We start from the raw sequence: 16359 nt of genomic DNA, 5'->3' as shown, positions 1-16359 counted from the left end.
CAAAAACTGCATAGGCATGTCGCAGGAGCTGAAGAATACACAGGCTAATGGGTAATGCTGAAATCACTCCTATCCTTTGTTAACAAGAGCAAAAATGGTAACAATTCTTCAGAGATACTACAGAACAAACCTCTTTTACTTGAATTCTTCATATTGTTTTTTGAATGGGGACCAGACTGTTTCTGTATCACTTTCGTATTGATACAATGTGGATCCCTTATCTTTGATTTTCTGGTTCTAAATTGAATGTTTCACATATTATGATAAGGACAAAGTCCTTTCTCCTTATCTTCATGTCTCATTTTTAAGACATGGAGTTTGTGCTCGAATAAAAGGCAAAGACATGAAAACATAAAAGAACTGTGATTTGTTTGCCAAATATTTATTTTTGACATTTACTGAAGTCAAACAAAATGAAGATTTTCTTATGCTACTAGCAAAAATGCTTGGATGTTTTGAATCAAGGTCTCTGACCTATTTATTATTTCCAAAATTCTAAAAATAAAAAATAAACCTGAATAAAGTAAAAGCAGAAAAACTACTGGATCCTGAAACAGAATAAAAGGGTATCTTTCCTTTCATTTTTGCCTATTTATACACATTCACTGAAAAACCAACAGCAGTTAATTTTTCTTAGAATGTTTTCCTAGAGAAATTTCTGAGTATCACAAATAAATAAATACAATGCCCCCTGTAGCCTAGCTCCTATAAACATAAAAGAACAGCAAAGAGGCAAGATTTGTTTTTTCCAGTATAAATTACATAACACACCGAAGGCTAAGATAGTTAACAAATTTTTTCGTAAAATATTTTATAACTTACAATGCGTTCACACAAGATTATCTGGCTTGCTCTATCAATAGACAAATAGAAAAAGAGACAAATTCAAACCTTCGTGGTAGAGAAAAATAAAAACCACCTGGCATGGGACTTGGGCCTGTATTATGAAAAATGCATAAAACTAAAGAAGCACAGAATTCATTTCAGATATAATTTGCATAAAATATTTTCCTCAAACTTGTGTATGAGGCAAGTAAATAAAATCTAAAATTAAGACTTAAAGTAGAGAAAGAAAGAAGGGCACATGGTGCCATGCAGGGCCACATATGGCTACTGTGGTCTATAGCCATACCACCCACCCTGAACACACCTGATGATTATCTGATCTCAGAAACAAAGCAGGATCGGGCCTGGTTGGTACTTGGATGGGAGACTGGTTAGGTAAACCAGTTGACAAACCATAAAATTTTCTTATCAGAGTGCTTCCCGGTTATCAGATCCAGGATGTACTCCAGAGCTCAACCAACACCGAGACTCTGTCATAACATTAGATAAGTCCTTCTTATTCCTCGAGAGGGCAAAAGTTACTTGATATAGTGTTTATTATACTTGGAATGTACCAAAGTTCATTTTCTGATATTAACAAAGGGCAAGTTTGAGGAGACAAAGTTGATTTTTGCCAGAGGCTCTCTAGACAGATTAAACTCTCTTTAAAAGGTCATTAATAATAATAAAAAGAAAAAGAAAATAAATAAAAGGTTATTAGGATACTGGATGTGAAATGGTCTGAAATTTGTGAAATACTGTCTCTTAAAACTAATGGTATCATAGTAGTTATCAGGCTACCTCACAAACATCTATTTAATCCACAATACTGGTGAAATATAGATCGTTTAGATTTCAAAAAGTAAAATCCAACACCTTCTGAGCTCCTAAGTCAAGGATGCTGAATTGTTAGATGTTAGTATGATGGAACTGTGCTGACTTGATGCCACTGAAATCCCAACTCCCCCAACCTGTTAGGCTTGCAATGCTACTGGTGAAGTGAAAGCTATGCATATGTGAGAACATCATCCCTATCATTATTATGGCAAGGCAACATAATAAACGCATAAGCAGATCTTAGGAAAACAAAACTGGATTTAAATCTCCACTTGGGACTTTGGTAAATTAAAGTTTCTGAATAGTTATTTAATTCAGTTCAGCAGACATTTCTTAAAGAATTACCCTCTGCCAAGCATTCTTAGTGTGTCTAGAAGAGGTTTCCAACTCTCATTTCGCAACAGAATCATCTTCAGAGTTTTTAAAAATACAGATATTCAAATGCTACCTACAGAATCAAATTACCAGAGGAAGGAACTCAAACAGAGGTATGGAGGCATGTGAGAAGACGGCATACTCAGGCTGAGCAGTACACGGGAGACGGTTTGGAGAGACTGATTAGAAATAAATATATATGAATATATATACTTATGAAAAGTAATCGACTATACACCTATCACAATGGCCAAAACTCAAATCACTGACAACAGGAAACCCTGGTGAGGTTGTGAACAACAGGAAACCATTCACTGCTGAGGGGGATGCAAACGGTATAGCCACACTGAAGGACGATGGCAGCTTCTTACAAAACCAGACACCGTATGCATGATCCAGCAGGCGAGCCCCTTGGTATTTACCCAAATGAACTGAAAACTCAAGTCCACACAAAAACTTGCATTGGATGTTTGTAACAGTCACTGATAATTGCCAGAACTTGAAAGTAACCGTGATGTCCTTCAGCAGGTAAACGCTTAAACTGCAGAACATCCAGACAATGGAGTATTACTCATCACTAAAAAAGACACGGAGGAAGCGTAAACCCACATTACTAACTGAGAGAAACCAATCCAAAAAAGTCTCCGTATACATACTGTACAATTCCCAACTATATGATATTCTGGGAAAGGTAAAGCTATGGAGATAGTAAAATGTTCAGTAGTTGCCAGGGGTTGGGAGAGGAAGAAAGAAAAACAGAACATCGAGGATCTTTAGGGCAGTGAAAAACTATTCTGCGCGGTACTACAATAGCTGATGTGTGTCATTACGCACATCAACATTTTTTTCTTAAGATTTTATTTATTTATTCATGAGAGACAGAGAGAGAGGCCGAGACACAGGCAGAGGGAGAAAGAAGCAGGCTCCCTGCAGGGAGCCCAATGCGGAACTCGATCCCAGGACCCTGGGGTCATGGCCTGAGCCGAAGGCAGATGCTCAACCGCTGAGCCACCCAGGCGCCCATATCATTCCACTTTCGTTACAACCCATAGAATGTGCATAGTGTACCATAAACTATGGACTTTGGATTATAAGGACAATACAGGGTCATCAAACACAGCGCTGTGGTGCAGGTGCTGAGAGTGAGGGAGGTGGGGGGACGGGGAGGGTGAGGTATACTAGGCATCCCCTGTACTTTGTACTCAATTCTGCCAAGAACCTACAACTGCTCAGTAAAATGAAGCCTATTTCAAAAAAGGAAGCTACATACCATATAAAAGCGACGTCTGTAACAGTTAAAGGGGATCAGAGATGCAATGTGAGGATCCCACAAGCCCGGTCAGCACTTATCTAGTCATCCAATGCCATAGGCTTCCCATCAGAGCCAGGAAACCATGTACCATCCCCCCACCGAGCCGAAGGGCCTTTCTCTCTCTATCACCCACTCCCTACCTACCAAACTTCTCACTGTTCTGACACTTCCAAGTCAGCTCAGTGTCGCTGAGTTCATGAAACCTTCCCTGACACCTTATCTTAATTATGGGTTCCTTCCTTTCTATGCCTCTTTGTATCATGGAACATCCTTTTCTGTGTGGCTTGTGGTACCAAAACAAAACTTTTAATTAAATGTGACCTTTCAAAAGTCAGAGGTTATATCTAAAAATCCAGATTTCGGGGATCCCTGGGTGGCGCAGCGGTTTAGTGCCTGCCTTTGGCCCAGGGCGTGATCCTGGAGTCCCAGGATCGAGTCCCATGTCGGGCTCCCTGCAGGGAGCCTGCTTCTCCATCTGCCCGTGTCTCTGCATCTTTCATGGATGGATAAATAAATAAATAAATAAACAAACAAATAAATAAATATCCAGATCTCTGACTACTCCTGAAAACAACAGGACACTGTTACCAGGTGGGCATGGGGGTGAGCAGTAGGCACTGCATTACGGACCCCTTCCCAGTCCCCATTTGAGGCGGCGACTACTGGTTAGTTTCCCGTTTCTCTGTCTCTCACACCTAGGAGACTCCAAGTTTCTTGAGAGTAATGACTTGTGTCTCTTCATCCCTCCATTCTGACTGGTATATATTCAATTATTTTCTGAATTTACTCAATTAATAGTCAACAAAAGAGGAAAAATGCTAACGACGATCCATCACGAACGCTGCTCTGTAAGCTTTAGCAGCTGGTAGCACTGCTTCTTTACTATGCTTAAATTCACTTCCAAGTTCTACATCCTTTTCACACCTCAGTTACAAGTAGGCTGTTTTTGACAGTTGGAAAAATGAAAAGCGGAGACGTGGAAAAGGAAGAGGTCATGTGCTTTGAGGGCCTCCCCTGTGTCAGGCACTGTACTAGGCTTGGTAATTAAGGGGGGGGAGGGATACCCAGTAGCTAGAGGCACTGGGCACATCCCAATGGGCAGGTAGGACTAGCATTCTAGAACAGCCAGGGAGCTTCTGTAACAAGCAGAAACCATACAGAGCTGCCCGGCCAGAGTAGTTACCGGCTACTTTGTGTAGACTTTGTAGGACACTTAACAGCATTCTTGCAAAGGGTGAACTGATGCCAGGAAAGAGTCTGTACTAGAGTCCTTGACCATCCCCATCCACAACCGAGGGCCTCTTCTCTTTTAAATAAATTCCATTACACCTGCTGTTGGGAAGACTGACTAGATAGCTATGTTGTCCTATTTCTTTGGAGGAAAAAGATAAGAAAGAAATGTGTCATATAATCTCTATCAAAACAGAAAAAGGAAAATGTGAAATCAAAAACAGTAGTTTTCATTTAAGAGTATAAGCAGCTTTTTAAAAAGAGTATAATCAGCTTAAATTAAAAAAAAAAAAAAAAACATAAACCAAATAATTTCCCCTAAAGGTACTCTGTTGCTTGAGACGCTGTACTGAAAAACCTTTTCTAAAATTAAATTTTTTATTTAAGATAATTGTAGGTTCACATATAATTGGAAGATACAATACAGAAAAATCTCTTGTGCCATATCCCCAGTTTTCCTCGGTGGTAACGTCTTGCAACACCAGAAGACAGTATCACAATCAGATATTGAAACAATCAAGATAGAAAACATTTCCATCACCACAAAAATCCCTCATGCTGCTGTATCATAACCATATCAATTCCCTCCTGCTCCCTTCCCTTCCTCCCTCCCGTCTTTAAACTCCTGGCAACCACTAATCTGTTCTCCATGTTTTGTCTTTTTTAATCATTTCAATAACATCATGTAAATAAATTTATCCAATATGTAACCTTTGGGATTGGCTGTCTGCACCCCAGATAATTCCATAGAGATTCATTCTGCTACAAAACCTTTAATTAGTGTAGATCATAAAATAGAATTACAACCGAGTAAAGTAAACCAAGACCCTGGGTCCACTGATGACTTCCACTGAAGCAAATGGCTCAAGGAAATTAAATTTCACTGTGCTCTGTTATCTCTAAGTATTTTCCTGGCACAGTAAAGACATAAAGACATTCTTACCAAATTGTTTCACCACCAAGCCCATTTTACACACTGGAATTATAAACCTTTATGCTTGTATGCCCATGAATGCTTGTGAAGCTTGTCTCCAAAAAAAAAAAAAAAAAACATGACTCGTTAAGGGAGTCCAAAAATCATCATTACTAATCACGTATTAATAACTAATCATCACGTCATGCATAATTTACAATGCACTTCCTGTGTTTCCCTACCTTAACTAAATCTTTGCTCTCTCATACCACAAAAAAAAAGCCTCCCTGGAATTGCTGCTATTTGAAACTGCACACCCATGGTGAGTTGTTTTCTCTCCCTCTTTTTTTAAGATTGTATTTATTTATTTGAGAGAGGGAGAGAAGAGCACGAGCAAGCGTGCATGATGAGAGCAGGAGCGGGGAGGAGAGGGAGCCGGAGAAGCAGATTCTGCGCGGGGAGCCTGGCAGAGATCACGGGACCCTGAGATCATGACTAAGCCACCCGGGCACCCCCTCATGTAGGGTTTTAACCACTGCAAAGAAAGAAACATGTCTTAAAAACCACAAACTGATTTGTTTGTTCTTCACATTTTTCCTTCAACACATTGAGGACACTGTTCATAACCTGCTTCTACAATCTGCCAAACTTGGCAAGAAAAAAAAATCTCATCACTGAATGATTATTTGAAAAAGAGAAGCAAAATTCTGACCCAACAGGCTAACTTTCTTCTACTCCTTACCATTTTAAGACAGAAACCAAGGAGGCTCATCTCACATTAGCAAGCCTGTAACACGGAGATCAAGCCACAAACCATGAAAGGATCTGCAACCTGTTGCCATGTTTATAAAACACAGGCCTACAATTCATGGATCTTTTAACCAGATCCACAGCACCCTGTCCTGGTGACACAATTAGTTAAGTAAATCAAAGTAAATCAAAACTTAATTGTCACTAGACAAAAGCTCTCTGGATGAAGCACAGACTCTGTAAAATTTCATATATATACAAACATATGTATGTGTATGTATATATACATGGAGAAAGGGAGAAGGAGGGAGGGAGGAAAAAAAAAAAAACCGAACCGCTCAGGCAGTTCTCTCCAATGTTTGCATAAGTTAACAAACTGGAAAAAAGTAACAGAATGTCATCCAAACATTTAAGTAATTGCTTGTGCAGTAAAATAAATAAATAAATAAATAAATAAGCAGCATGTGAGCTTCAACTTTCTCAGGGACCTCAGCTCACATGCATACACACACCCACACACACACTGATTCAGGACTCACTTCCACATCGCCACCCCCAACCACCACTCCTTTCCTGCAGGTTCTTAAGGCCAATACCCATGTCTTGGTTCAGACACTGAAGGTTAGCGGGGGACCATGGTGCACTCTCATGGCTGCGTGCACGGACACAGGTATGTCTCCATGGCCCAAGAGAACACTCCTGGAGGGCGGGGACCACATCTCAGTCATCTTTGAGAACCCTACTGGGCCACCACGTGCAAACGGGACCTGCGTCTCAGTCGTCTTTGAGGACCCCACTGGGCCACCACGTGCACATGGGGCCCGCATCTCAGTCATGTTTGAGGACCCCACTGGGCCACCACGTGCACATGGGACCCCCCTCTCAGTGGTCTTTGAGGACCCCACTGGGCCACCACGTGCACATGGGACCCGTGTCTCAGTTGTCTTTGAGGACCCCACTGGGCCACCACGTGCACAAGGGACCCCCCTCTCAGTGGTCTTTGAGGACCCCACTGGGCCACCACGTGCACATGGGACCCCCCTCTCAGTGGTCTTTGAGGACCCCACTGGGCCACCACGTGCACATGGGACCCCCCTCTCAGTGGTCTTTGAGGACCCCACTGGGCCACCACGTGAACATGGGACCCCCCTCTCAGTGGTCTTTGAGGACCCCACTGGGCCACCACGTGCACATGGACCCCCCTCTCAGTGGTCTTTGAGGACCCCACTGGGCCACCACGTGCACATGGGACCCGCGTCTCAGTCTCTTTGAGGACCCCACTGGGCCACCACGTGCACATGGGACCCGTGTCTCAGTCGTCTCTGAGGACCCCACTGGGCCACCACATGCACATGGGACCCGTGTCTCAGTCGTCTCTGAGGACCCCACTGGGCCACCACGTGCACATGGACCCCCCTCTCAGTGGTCTTTGAGGACCCCACTGGGCCACCACGTGCACATGGGACCCGCGTCTCAGTCTCTTTGAGGACCCCACTGGGCCACCACGTGCACATGGGACCCCCCTCTCAGTGGTCTTTGAGGACCCCACTGGGCCACCACGTGCACATGGGACCCCCCTCTCAGTGGTCTTTGAGGACCCCACTGGGCCACCACGTGAACATGGGACCCCCCTCTCAGTGGTCTTTGAGGACCCCACTGGGCCACCACGTGCACATGGACCCCCCTCTCAGTGGTCTTTGAGGACCCCACTGGGCCACCACGTGCACATGGGACCCGCGTCTCAGTCTCTTTGAGGACCCCACTGGGCCACCACGTGCACATGGGACCCGTGTCTCAGTCGTCTCTGAGGACCCCACTGGGCCACCACGTGCACATGGGACCCGTGTCTCAGTCGTCTCTGAGGACCCCACTGGGCCACCACGTGCACATGGACCCCCCTCTCAGTGGTCTTTGAGGACCCCACTGGGCCACCACGTGCACATGGGACCCGCGTCTCAGTCTCTTTGAGGACCCCACTGGGCCACCACGTGCACATGGGACCCCCCTCTCAGTGGTCTTTGAGGACCCCACTGGGCCACCACGTGAACATGGGACCCCCCTCTCAGTGGTCTTTGAGGACCCCACTGGGCCACCACGTGCACATGGACCCCCCTCTCAGTGGTCTTTGAGGACCCCACTGGGCCACCACGTGCACATGGGACCCGCGTCTCAGTCTCTTTGAGGACCCCACTGGGCCACCACGTGCACATGGGACCCGTGTCTCAGTCGTCTCTGAGGACCCCACTGGGCCACCACGTGCACATGGGACCCGTGTCTCAGTCGTCTCTGAGGACCCCACTGGGCCACCACGTGCACATGGACCCCCCTCTCAGTGGTCTTTGAGGACCCCACTGGGCCACCACGTGCACATGGGACCCGCGTCTCAGTCTCTTTGAGGACCCCACTGGGCCACCACGTGCACATGGGACCCCCCTCTCAGTGGTCTTTGAGGACCCCACTGGGCCACCACGTGAACATGGGACCCCCCTCTCAGTGGTCTTTGAGGACCCCACTGGGCCACCACGTGCACATGGACCCCCCTCTCAGTGGTCTTTGAGGACCCCACTGGGCCACCACGTGCACATGGGACCCGCGTCTCAGTCTCTTTGAGGACCCCACTGGGCCACCACGTGCACATGGGACCCGTGTCTCAGTCGTCTCTGAGGACCCCACTGGGCCACCACGTGCACATGGGACCCGTGTCTCAGTCGTCTCTGAGGACCCCACTGGGCCACCACGTGCACATGGACCCCCCTCTCAGTGGTCTTTGAGGACCCCACTGGGCCACCACGTGCACATGGGACCCGCGTCTCAGTCTCTTTGAGGACCCCACTGGGCCACCACGTGCACATGGGACCCCCCTCTCAGTGGTCTTTGAGGACCCCACTGGGCCACCACGTGAACATGGGACCCCCCTCTCAGTGGTCTTTGAGGACCCCACTGGGCCACCACGTGCACATGGACCCCCCTCTCAGTGGTCTTTGAGGACCCCACTGGGCCACCACGTGCACATGGGACCCGCGTCTCAGTCTCTTTGAGGACCCCACTGGGCCACCACGTGCACATGGGACCCGTGTCTCAGTCGTCTCTGAGGACCCCACTGGGCCACCACGTGCACATGGGACCCGTGTCTCAGTCGTCTCTGAGGACCCCACTGGGCCACCACGTGCACATGGACCCCCCTCTCAGTGGTCTTTGAGGACCCCACTGGGCCACCACGTGCACATGGGACCCCCCTCTCAGTGGTCTTTGAGGACCCCACTGGGCCACCACGTGCACATGGGACCCCCCTCTCAGTGGTCTTTGAGGACCCCACTGGGCCACCACGTGAACATGGGACCCCCCTCTCAGTGGTCTTTGAGGACCCCACTGGGCCACCACGTGCACATGGACCCCCCTCTCAGTGGTCTTTGAGGACCCCACTGGGCCACCACGTGCACATGGGACCCGCGTCTCAGTCTCTTTGAGGACCCCACTGGGCCACCACGTGCACATGGGACCCGTGTCTCAGTCGTCTCTGAGGACCCCACTGGGCCACCACGTGCACATGGGACCCGTGTCTCAGTCGTCTCTGAGGACCCCACTGGGCCACCACGTGCACATGGACCCCCCTCTCAGTGGTCTTTGAGGACCCCACTGGGCCACCACGTGCACATGGGACCCGCGTCTCAGTCTCTTTGAGGACCCCACTGGGCCACCACGTGCACATGGGACCCGTGTCTCAGTCGTCTCTGAGGACCCCACTGGGCCACCACGTGCACATGGGACCCGTGTCTCAGTCGTCTCTGAGGACCCCACTGGGCCACCACGTGCACATGGACCCCCCTCTCAGTGGTCTTTGAGGACCCCACTGGGCCACCACGTGCACATGGGACCCCCCTCTCAGTGGTCTTTGAGGACCCCACTGGGCCACCACGTGCACATGGGACCCCCCTCTCAGTGGTCTTTGAGGACCCCACTGGGCCACCACGTGAACATGGGACCCCCCTCTCAGTGGTCTTTGAGGACCCCACTGGGCCACCACGTGCACATGGACCCCCCTCTCAGTGGTCTTTGAGGACCCCACTGGGCCACCACGTGCACATGGGACCCGCGTCTCAGTCTCTTTGAGGACCCCACGGGCCACCACGTGCACATGGGACCCGTGTCTCAGTCGTCTCTGAGGACCCCACTGGGCCACCACGTGCACATGGGACCCGTGTCTCAGTCGTCTCTGAGGACCCCACTGGGCCACCACGTGCACATGGACCCCCCTCTCAGTGGTCTTTGAGGACCCCACTGGGCCACCACGTGCACATGGGACCCGCGTCTCAGTCTCTTTGAGGACCCCACTGGGCCACCACGTGCACATGGGACCCCCCTCTCAGTGGTCTTTGAGGACCCCACTGGGCCACCACGTGCACATGGGACCCCCCTCTCAGTGGTCTTTGAGGACCCCACTGGGCCACCACGTGAACATGGGACCCCCCTCTCAGTGGTCTTTGAGGACCCCACTGGGCCACCACGTGCACATGGACCCCCCTCTCAGTGGTCTTTGAGGACCCCACTGGGCCACCACGTGCACATGGGACCCGCGTCTCAGTCTCTTTGAGGACCCCACTGGGCCACCACGTGCACATGGGACCCGTGTCTCAGTCGTCTCTGAGGACCCCACTGGGCCACCACGTGCACATGGGACCCGTGTCTCAGTCGTCTCTGAGGACCCCACTGGGCCACCACGTGCACATGGGACCCGCGTCTCAGTCTCTTTGAGGACCCCACTGGGCCACCACGTGCAAATCGGCTGTACCAAATAGACGCTAAAGAAAATACCCTGAAATGTCAAGAAAAAATAAAATAAAATCAAAATAAAATAAAAACAGATATATACGTTTTACGTAGAGGCCTACGAAATCCCAATCGCCACAGGAGGGTCTGCTAGCCCTAAACATGCAGGGGGCGGGGAATACCCACAGCCCGGCGGCGCCTGGCGCCCAGCCCCGGGGCCCTCCACGCGGCCGCTGCACGGCCCACCTCGCGCGCGACCCTGCAGACCTTAGAGCCCCTGAGCAACAGGGTCCTGGGCGCGGGAGCGGGCGGGCCAGGCCCCAGGTCGCGGGCATCCCCTGCGGGTGCTACCGGGAACGACCATCCTCGCCCGGAGCAGGGCTCCCGCGGTGCGGCCAGGGGTCGGGGTCGAGGTCGGGGTCGGGGTCGAGGTCAGGGTCAAGGCCGGGGTCGGGGTCGAGGTTAGGGTCAAGGTCGGGGTCGGGGTCAAAATCGGGGTTGAGGCCGGGGTCGAGGTCAGGGTCAAGGCCGGGGTCGGGGTCGGGGTTGAGGTCGAGGTTGAGGCCGGGGTCGAGGTCGAGGTTGAGGCCGGGGTCGGGGGTCGGGGGTCGAGGTCGGGGTCAGCAACCTCTGTCCAGGGTCGGGCTGCACGGAGCACAGGGGCACACGCTCAGCCCTGGGCCCCATGAGCGCCCCCCAGCGGCCGGCGGGCGCGGGCTTGCCTCGCACTGGACACGTTTTAAGGCCTCCTCGTACGTGGACACGTGCAAAAAAAAAAAAAAAAAAAAAGCAAAAAAAAAAAAGCAAAAACTGAGAACTAAGGAAGCCAGGCCGGCCCCGCACTTACTCGCAGCAGCGGCCCGCGGCCGATCACCGTCTCGCCGGGCGCCAGGGCCACCCGGGGGCCGCCGTCGCGCGGCCGCAGCTCGAAGCCCCCGGACATGGCGCCGGCGACCGCCCCCCTGCGCGACCTCACGCGCCCCGCCGCCGTTTCCGCCTTCCATGGACACGCGCGGGCCTCGGCGGGACGCGGGGGGGGGGGAGCTCCGCTCGGCCGCGCCCCGCTTCGCCCCTCCCGCCGCCACTTCCGCCTCCAAACTATTTTTTAAAAGCCCGGGTTAACCACCCCCCCCGGCCACGCCTCCGCCCCCCGCAGCGCGCTCTCCCCGCCCACCCGCCGCGGAGGCTGCCGGGCCTTGTAGTCCGCCGCGCTGTCCTCTGGTGCGGAGCGGGGGCGCCCGGGTTTAAAAAGGAAACTACCACTCCCAAGAGGCGGCGCGCGCTCCTCTCTACGCCTGCGCGGAATTCGAGGCAGCGAGGCGGGGCCGCAGGGGGCGGGGCCGGGGAGGCGATGGCGAAGGATTCGAATTCCGGAGGCTGTAATTCGCCGGAGGAGCCTAGGCGGCCCTGGAGGTAGGAGGGTCTTCCCTTACGGCGGACGCCTGGGTGGCGCGGCGCCCCGCTCAGCCGCCTGGAGCTGCGGGGACAGTCGGTGCCGGCGCTCGCTGTCGTCGCCCCGTGCTCGTCGGAGGCGGGCAGCTGCGGACGGCGGAGACCCTCGGGGGGCGGCTACTGGGGCTGCGGGGTCTTTCCTTCCGACCTGCACGGTGGGGCCGCGCGGAGTGCGGACCCCCCGCCCCCCCACCCCGGGCTGCGCCGCTGGCAGGTGCCGGGGGGGCGGGGCGAGGGGTGGGCGTGGCTTTGAGGGGGCGGGGCGATTGGTGAGCGTGGCTTGAGGGGGCGGGGCGATTGGTGGGCGTGGCTTGAGGGGGCGGGACGATGGGTGGGCGGGGCTTGAGGGGCGGGACGATGGGTGGGCGGGGCTTGAGGGGCGGGGCGATGGGTGGGCGGGGCGAGCTCCTGACCTGCAGAGAGACCTCAGCAAGGTGTGGTTCATACACCAGAAGGGGCGGAAGAGGGATAGGTTCCCAGGCATCCAGGAAAACTGCTCTTGGAAGGAGATGCCCAGCGGGGGTTTAGGAGCCTCCCCGAGGCGTCCACCACCCCCCCCACCCTCCCCCACCCCGGCCAAGCTGTTAACTCCAAAGACATTCGTTTGCCTCCTGGAGAAGAACTGTAAGGAGAGGACGCATTTTTATCCCCCCCTCCCCCTCCCCCTTGAGATTCTGGGAGAAGTGACAGGTGTTTAAATGCACGGCCGGGGAGATGTAGACTCTCATTTCTCCACCAAAAGTGTACTTTGGCTTGGTTTGTATTGATGGTTAAGAGAGGTGAGTGAACTGGCAAAAAACTTGCTCTCGACTCATGAATTTGTTTCTGTCGCTTTCCTTCCCCAAAACTTCGAGAGGAAGTCCTCTGCTGAACAGAGACAGTAAAATTCTAACCACCGTGGCTAACTCGGATCACAAACAGCCGAATGAATGGGAGCAACTGTGGCCTTGGCAAGTCCGGGAACATAGGTGAGTGGCATGTCTAGAAGGGGGAGTTATCATTAGCTGAGTTAAAAAAAAAAAAAAAAAAAAAGCATTTAGGGGCACCTGGGTGGCTCCAGGTCATGATCCTGGGGTCAAGCCCCTCATCGTGCTCTGCGGGGACTCTCCCCCTCCCTTTGCCACTCCCCCTACTTGTGCGTGCGCTCTCTCTCTTAAATAAATAAAATCTTAAAAAAAAAAAAAAAGTATTTAACAAACCCCTCCTCCTGCACTGCCACATGCCCCCCCATCATAAAAGGAAGTGCAATATGGAATAAACTGATTTTTAGTAATATGAGCTGTCTTTATAGGCAAAAATAGCTCCGTGCTTTCAGCTGATTTTAGAAGCCTACACCATGCACCTTAGGTAGATTAGCAGAAACTGGACTTTCCATCTTTAATTATATGCTGCACCTAGCTGAATTATAAACATTGTTTATGGTTGCTAGTTACTGTTGCTTCATGGCCTCAAGAACTACTGTTCTTATTCATAATTATGCCTGTAGAATAGCTTCAAGAGGCCATTTCCGAAACATTAATCTTATAACTGGATTGAACATTTGAGACTTTGTCATTATAACCTGGACTTCAACCTCTAGTCCATTTCAGATAGTAGTTGTGTCAGCTGTGAACACACCTACCCATTGGTACAAGTAGCTAAACGATGATCGTATAAACTATAAAAGTCCTCCTGGTTTATGATTAAGTCACAAACTGTAAATGAAGGACTTAATGACAAGGCATCAGTTCCCACAGACGAGTATTTAGGAGTTGAAGATCATTGAATCGTACACGCTTTCCAAAGTATTTTCAGCAAATGCTTGGAATCAAATATGTTCCCGCAATAATCATTTCTACTACTACAATTTTGGTCTGTGAAGAATCACTTCTCTTTTTTTAGATAATGCTCTTTGGAAGCAGAAAAACAAATGTTAAGAAACAAACCCATTTACTAAAAAACGTTTAAAAAGAAAAAGGGAAGTAACAAGTGTTGAGTACCTCCCACGTGCAATTCAGATTGTGAAGCTTGATGCTTTACACATAATCCCTGTTAATCCTTAGAAGGACACCCAAAACAGGAGCATCCTTGGCCCCATTTTATAGATAGAAAAACTAAAAAAAGTTAAGGTTCTTTAAATCATACCCAGGCAGTATCCGGCTCAGGGTACATTCTGTAGTCTGATCCAGAGAGACTGAACATATTTAAACTTTGCCTTTTAGGTTACATATGAGGATAATTTGCTAAAACATTATGCAGAAAAACTCCAAGAGGAACAATAATTCAAGAGTTTCTGACCTAGAATTGAATGCTGCGGATGCTGAGAAGGAAAAAAAAGAGGGTCAAAATAACTTTGTTGAACTGCTGCCTCCAGAAGTTACTTTTAAAATTTTCAGTCAGCTGGACATTCGGAGTTTGTGCAGGGCTTCGATAACGTGCAGGAGCTGGAATAACACAGTAAGAGACAGTGACTCCTTATGGAAACCTCATTGCTTGACTCTAAGAGCTGTGTGCCAAAGAGAGATAGACAATGATGTAGAAAGTGGATATTCCTGGAGAGTAAGTGTGGTCTCTGTAGTCTGCAGTGTTCTTGACAATGTGGTGGCAGGTGTGAGCCCACTCTACCTTCTGCACGGAGGAGGTAGGATTTCATATCAGAGTGTTGGCTTTTGGAGTTGACGTTGAATGATTGTTCTTTTCCTATAAGCCACACCATCCCATCCATCCTTTTACATGTTTTGCATCCTAAACTCAGGCATATCCCTCTGTTCACTACTTTAGTCCACCTTATCCAAAACTCACGGCAAACGGGGTGGCTCACTCTGCATATGCACACGTGTACCCACCCACCCACCCACCTACATGCACACACCACAGATTTGTTAGTTTGTGTTTATCAGTGTAAATGCTTAATCCTCTTTTCAGCCCTGTCAGTCAGCTTCTCCCGTTTTAAACAAACTCACTGACCAGCCCCCTACTACATCCTTTAACGATGATGATTTACCCCTTCCAGGTAATACTGCTGAGGAACTACCAGAAGAGTAAAGTGAAACACGAATGGCTAAGTGGCAGATACAGCAACATATGTTCTCCTCTTAGTTTACCAGAAAAAATCATGTACCCAATGGATGCAGATACATGGGGGGAGATTCTAGAAGCAGAACTGGAACGATAAGCCGAAAATCACAAACAGATCTCGTAACTTTGAGACTTTGAAATTAAAATGACTCTTAGGTTCTTTTTTTTTTTTTTTTTTTGGTTTACCTTTTTTATGTTCAACATTTAAAAGAAAACCAAGGAGAAAACTTTTTAAAAGTCAAACTTTGTTTTTATTCTGCACTTTCATAAAAACATTTTTCTGGTTTTATTGTAAGGTGGAAAGATCATGAAATGTTGTGTAAGAAGTACCATACCGATAGTGTTTTTAAATGTATTTGTATCAGTATGTTGCAGTAATTAATCACAAGAGGGTTTGATGGGCATTTTCTACTGAATCACGATTCAGGAATTCTGGAAACCGGTTGAAGAAACTGATTAGAGAGATTCATTCAGTAGTAGGTGTAACCGGGCTCAGAATTAGAAATAGATAGCACCAGGAAGACTACCTAAATGAAATTATTCACAGTGTGTTTCAATATACAGAGTATAATACATTTATATTTCAATAACTGTAAAATGTCCATTTCAGTGGAATCAGATTGAATTGTCAAATGCTGAGCCCTTTTAAAATGTGTTTTAAAAACACTTAAGAAGTGTTTTAAAAAGAAAGCATTTTAAAAAGTATTATACTTGTGGTTTAGTTTAAAATTAACCTGACCAGAAGGCTAAACCTTGTGAGATTAAGATTCTCATTACTTGCCTGCAGACCTGGAACTTTTCTCAGGGACAGAATATTTCTAACTGCCAGTTTTTCTTGCTA

At 49.5% G+C, this 16359-nt stretch overlaps 2 protein-coding genes across 4 annotated transcripts in view; one reads left to right on the top strand and one right to left on the bottom strand.

The window, feature by feature from the left end:
* Window positions 1–12012, bottom strand: part of APLF (aprataxin and PNKP like factor) — a 70915-nt gene extending 58903 nt beyond the window's left edge. The window contains exon 1 of one of the 3 annotated variants that reach the window (XM_072768651.1): window positions 11857–12012. In XM_072768651.1, coding sequence (XP_072624752.1) covers window positions 11857–11952 — 96 coding nt within the window. In that variant the 5' untranslated portion in view covers window positions 11953–12012. The remainder of the gene's footprint in view (window positions 1–11856) is intronic. The other 2 variants (XM_072768650.1, XM_072768652.1) reach the window with 2 other exon arrangements.
* A 305-nt stretch (window positions 12013–12317) lies between these two features.
* On the top strand, window positions 12318–15747 carry FBXO48 (F-box protein 48). The gene is made up of 4 exons (XM_072768653.1): window positions 12318–12422; window positions 13318–13429; window positions 14663–14999; window positions 15454–15747. The coding sequence occupies exons 3-4, from the start codon at window positions 14694–14696 to the stop codon at window positions 15613–15615; spliced, it is 468 nt and encodes a 155-aa protein (XP_072624754.1). The 5' UTR covers window positions 12318–12422; window positions 13318–13429; window positions 14663–14693; the 3' UTR covers window positions 15616–15747.
* Window positions 15748–16359: the final 612 nt, after the last annotated feature.

This window comes from Canis lupus, chromosome 11, assembly GCF_048164855.1.
Source record: "Canis lupus baileyi chromosome 11, mCanLup2.hap1, whole genome shotgun sequence".
Classification (NCBI taxonomy): domain Eukaryota; kingdom Metazoa; phylum Chordata; class Mammalia; order Carnivora; family Canidae; genus Canis; species Canis lupus.
The sequence above is the reverse complement of the archived record's forward strand: the minus strand, read 5'-3'. Positions and strand labels throughout refer to the sequence as shown.

Bases quoted from the DNA above. Each gene is read 5' to 3' on its own strand.
- FBXO48 (XM_072768653.1), top strand. From the start codon at position 14,694: ATGCAGAAAAACTCCAAGAGGAACAATAATTCAAGAGTTTCTGACCTA. The intron at 15,000-15,453 runs GTAAGTGTGGTC...TACCCCTTCCAG, and splicing joins AAAGTGGATATTCCTGGAGA to GTAATACTGCTGAGGAACTA.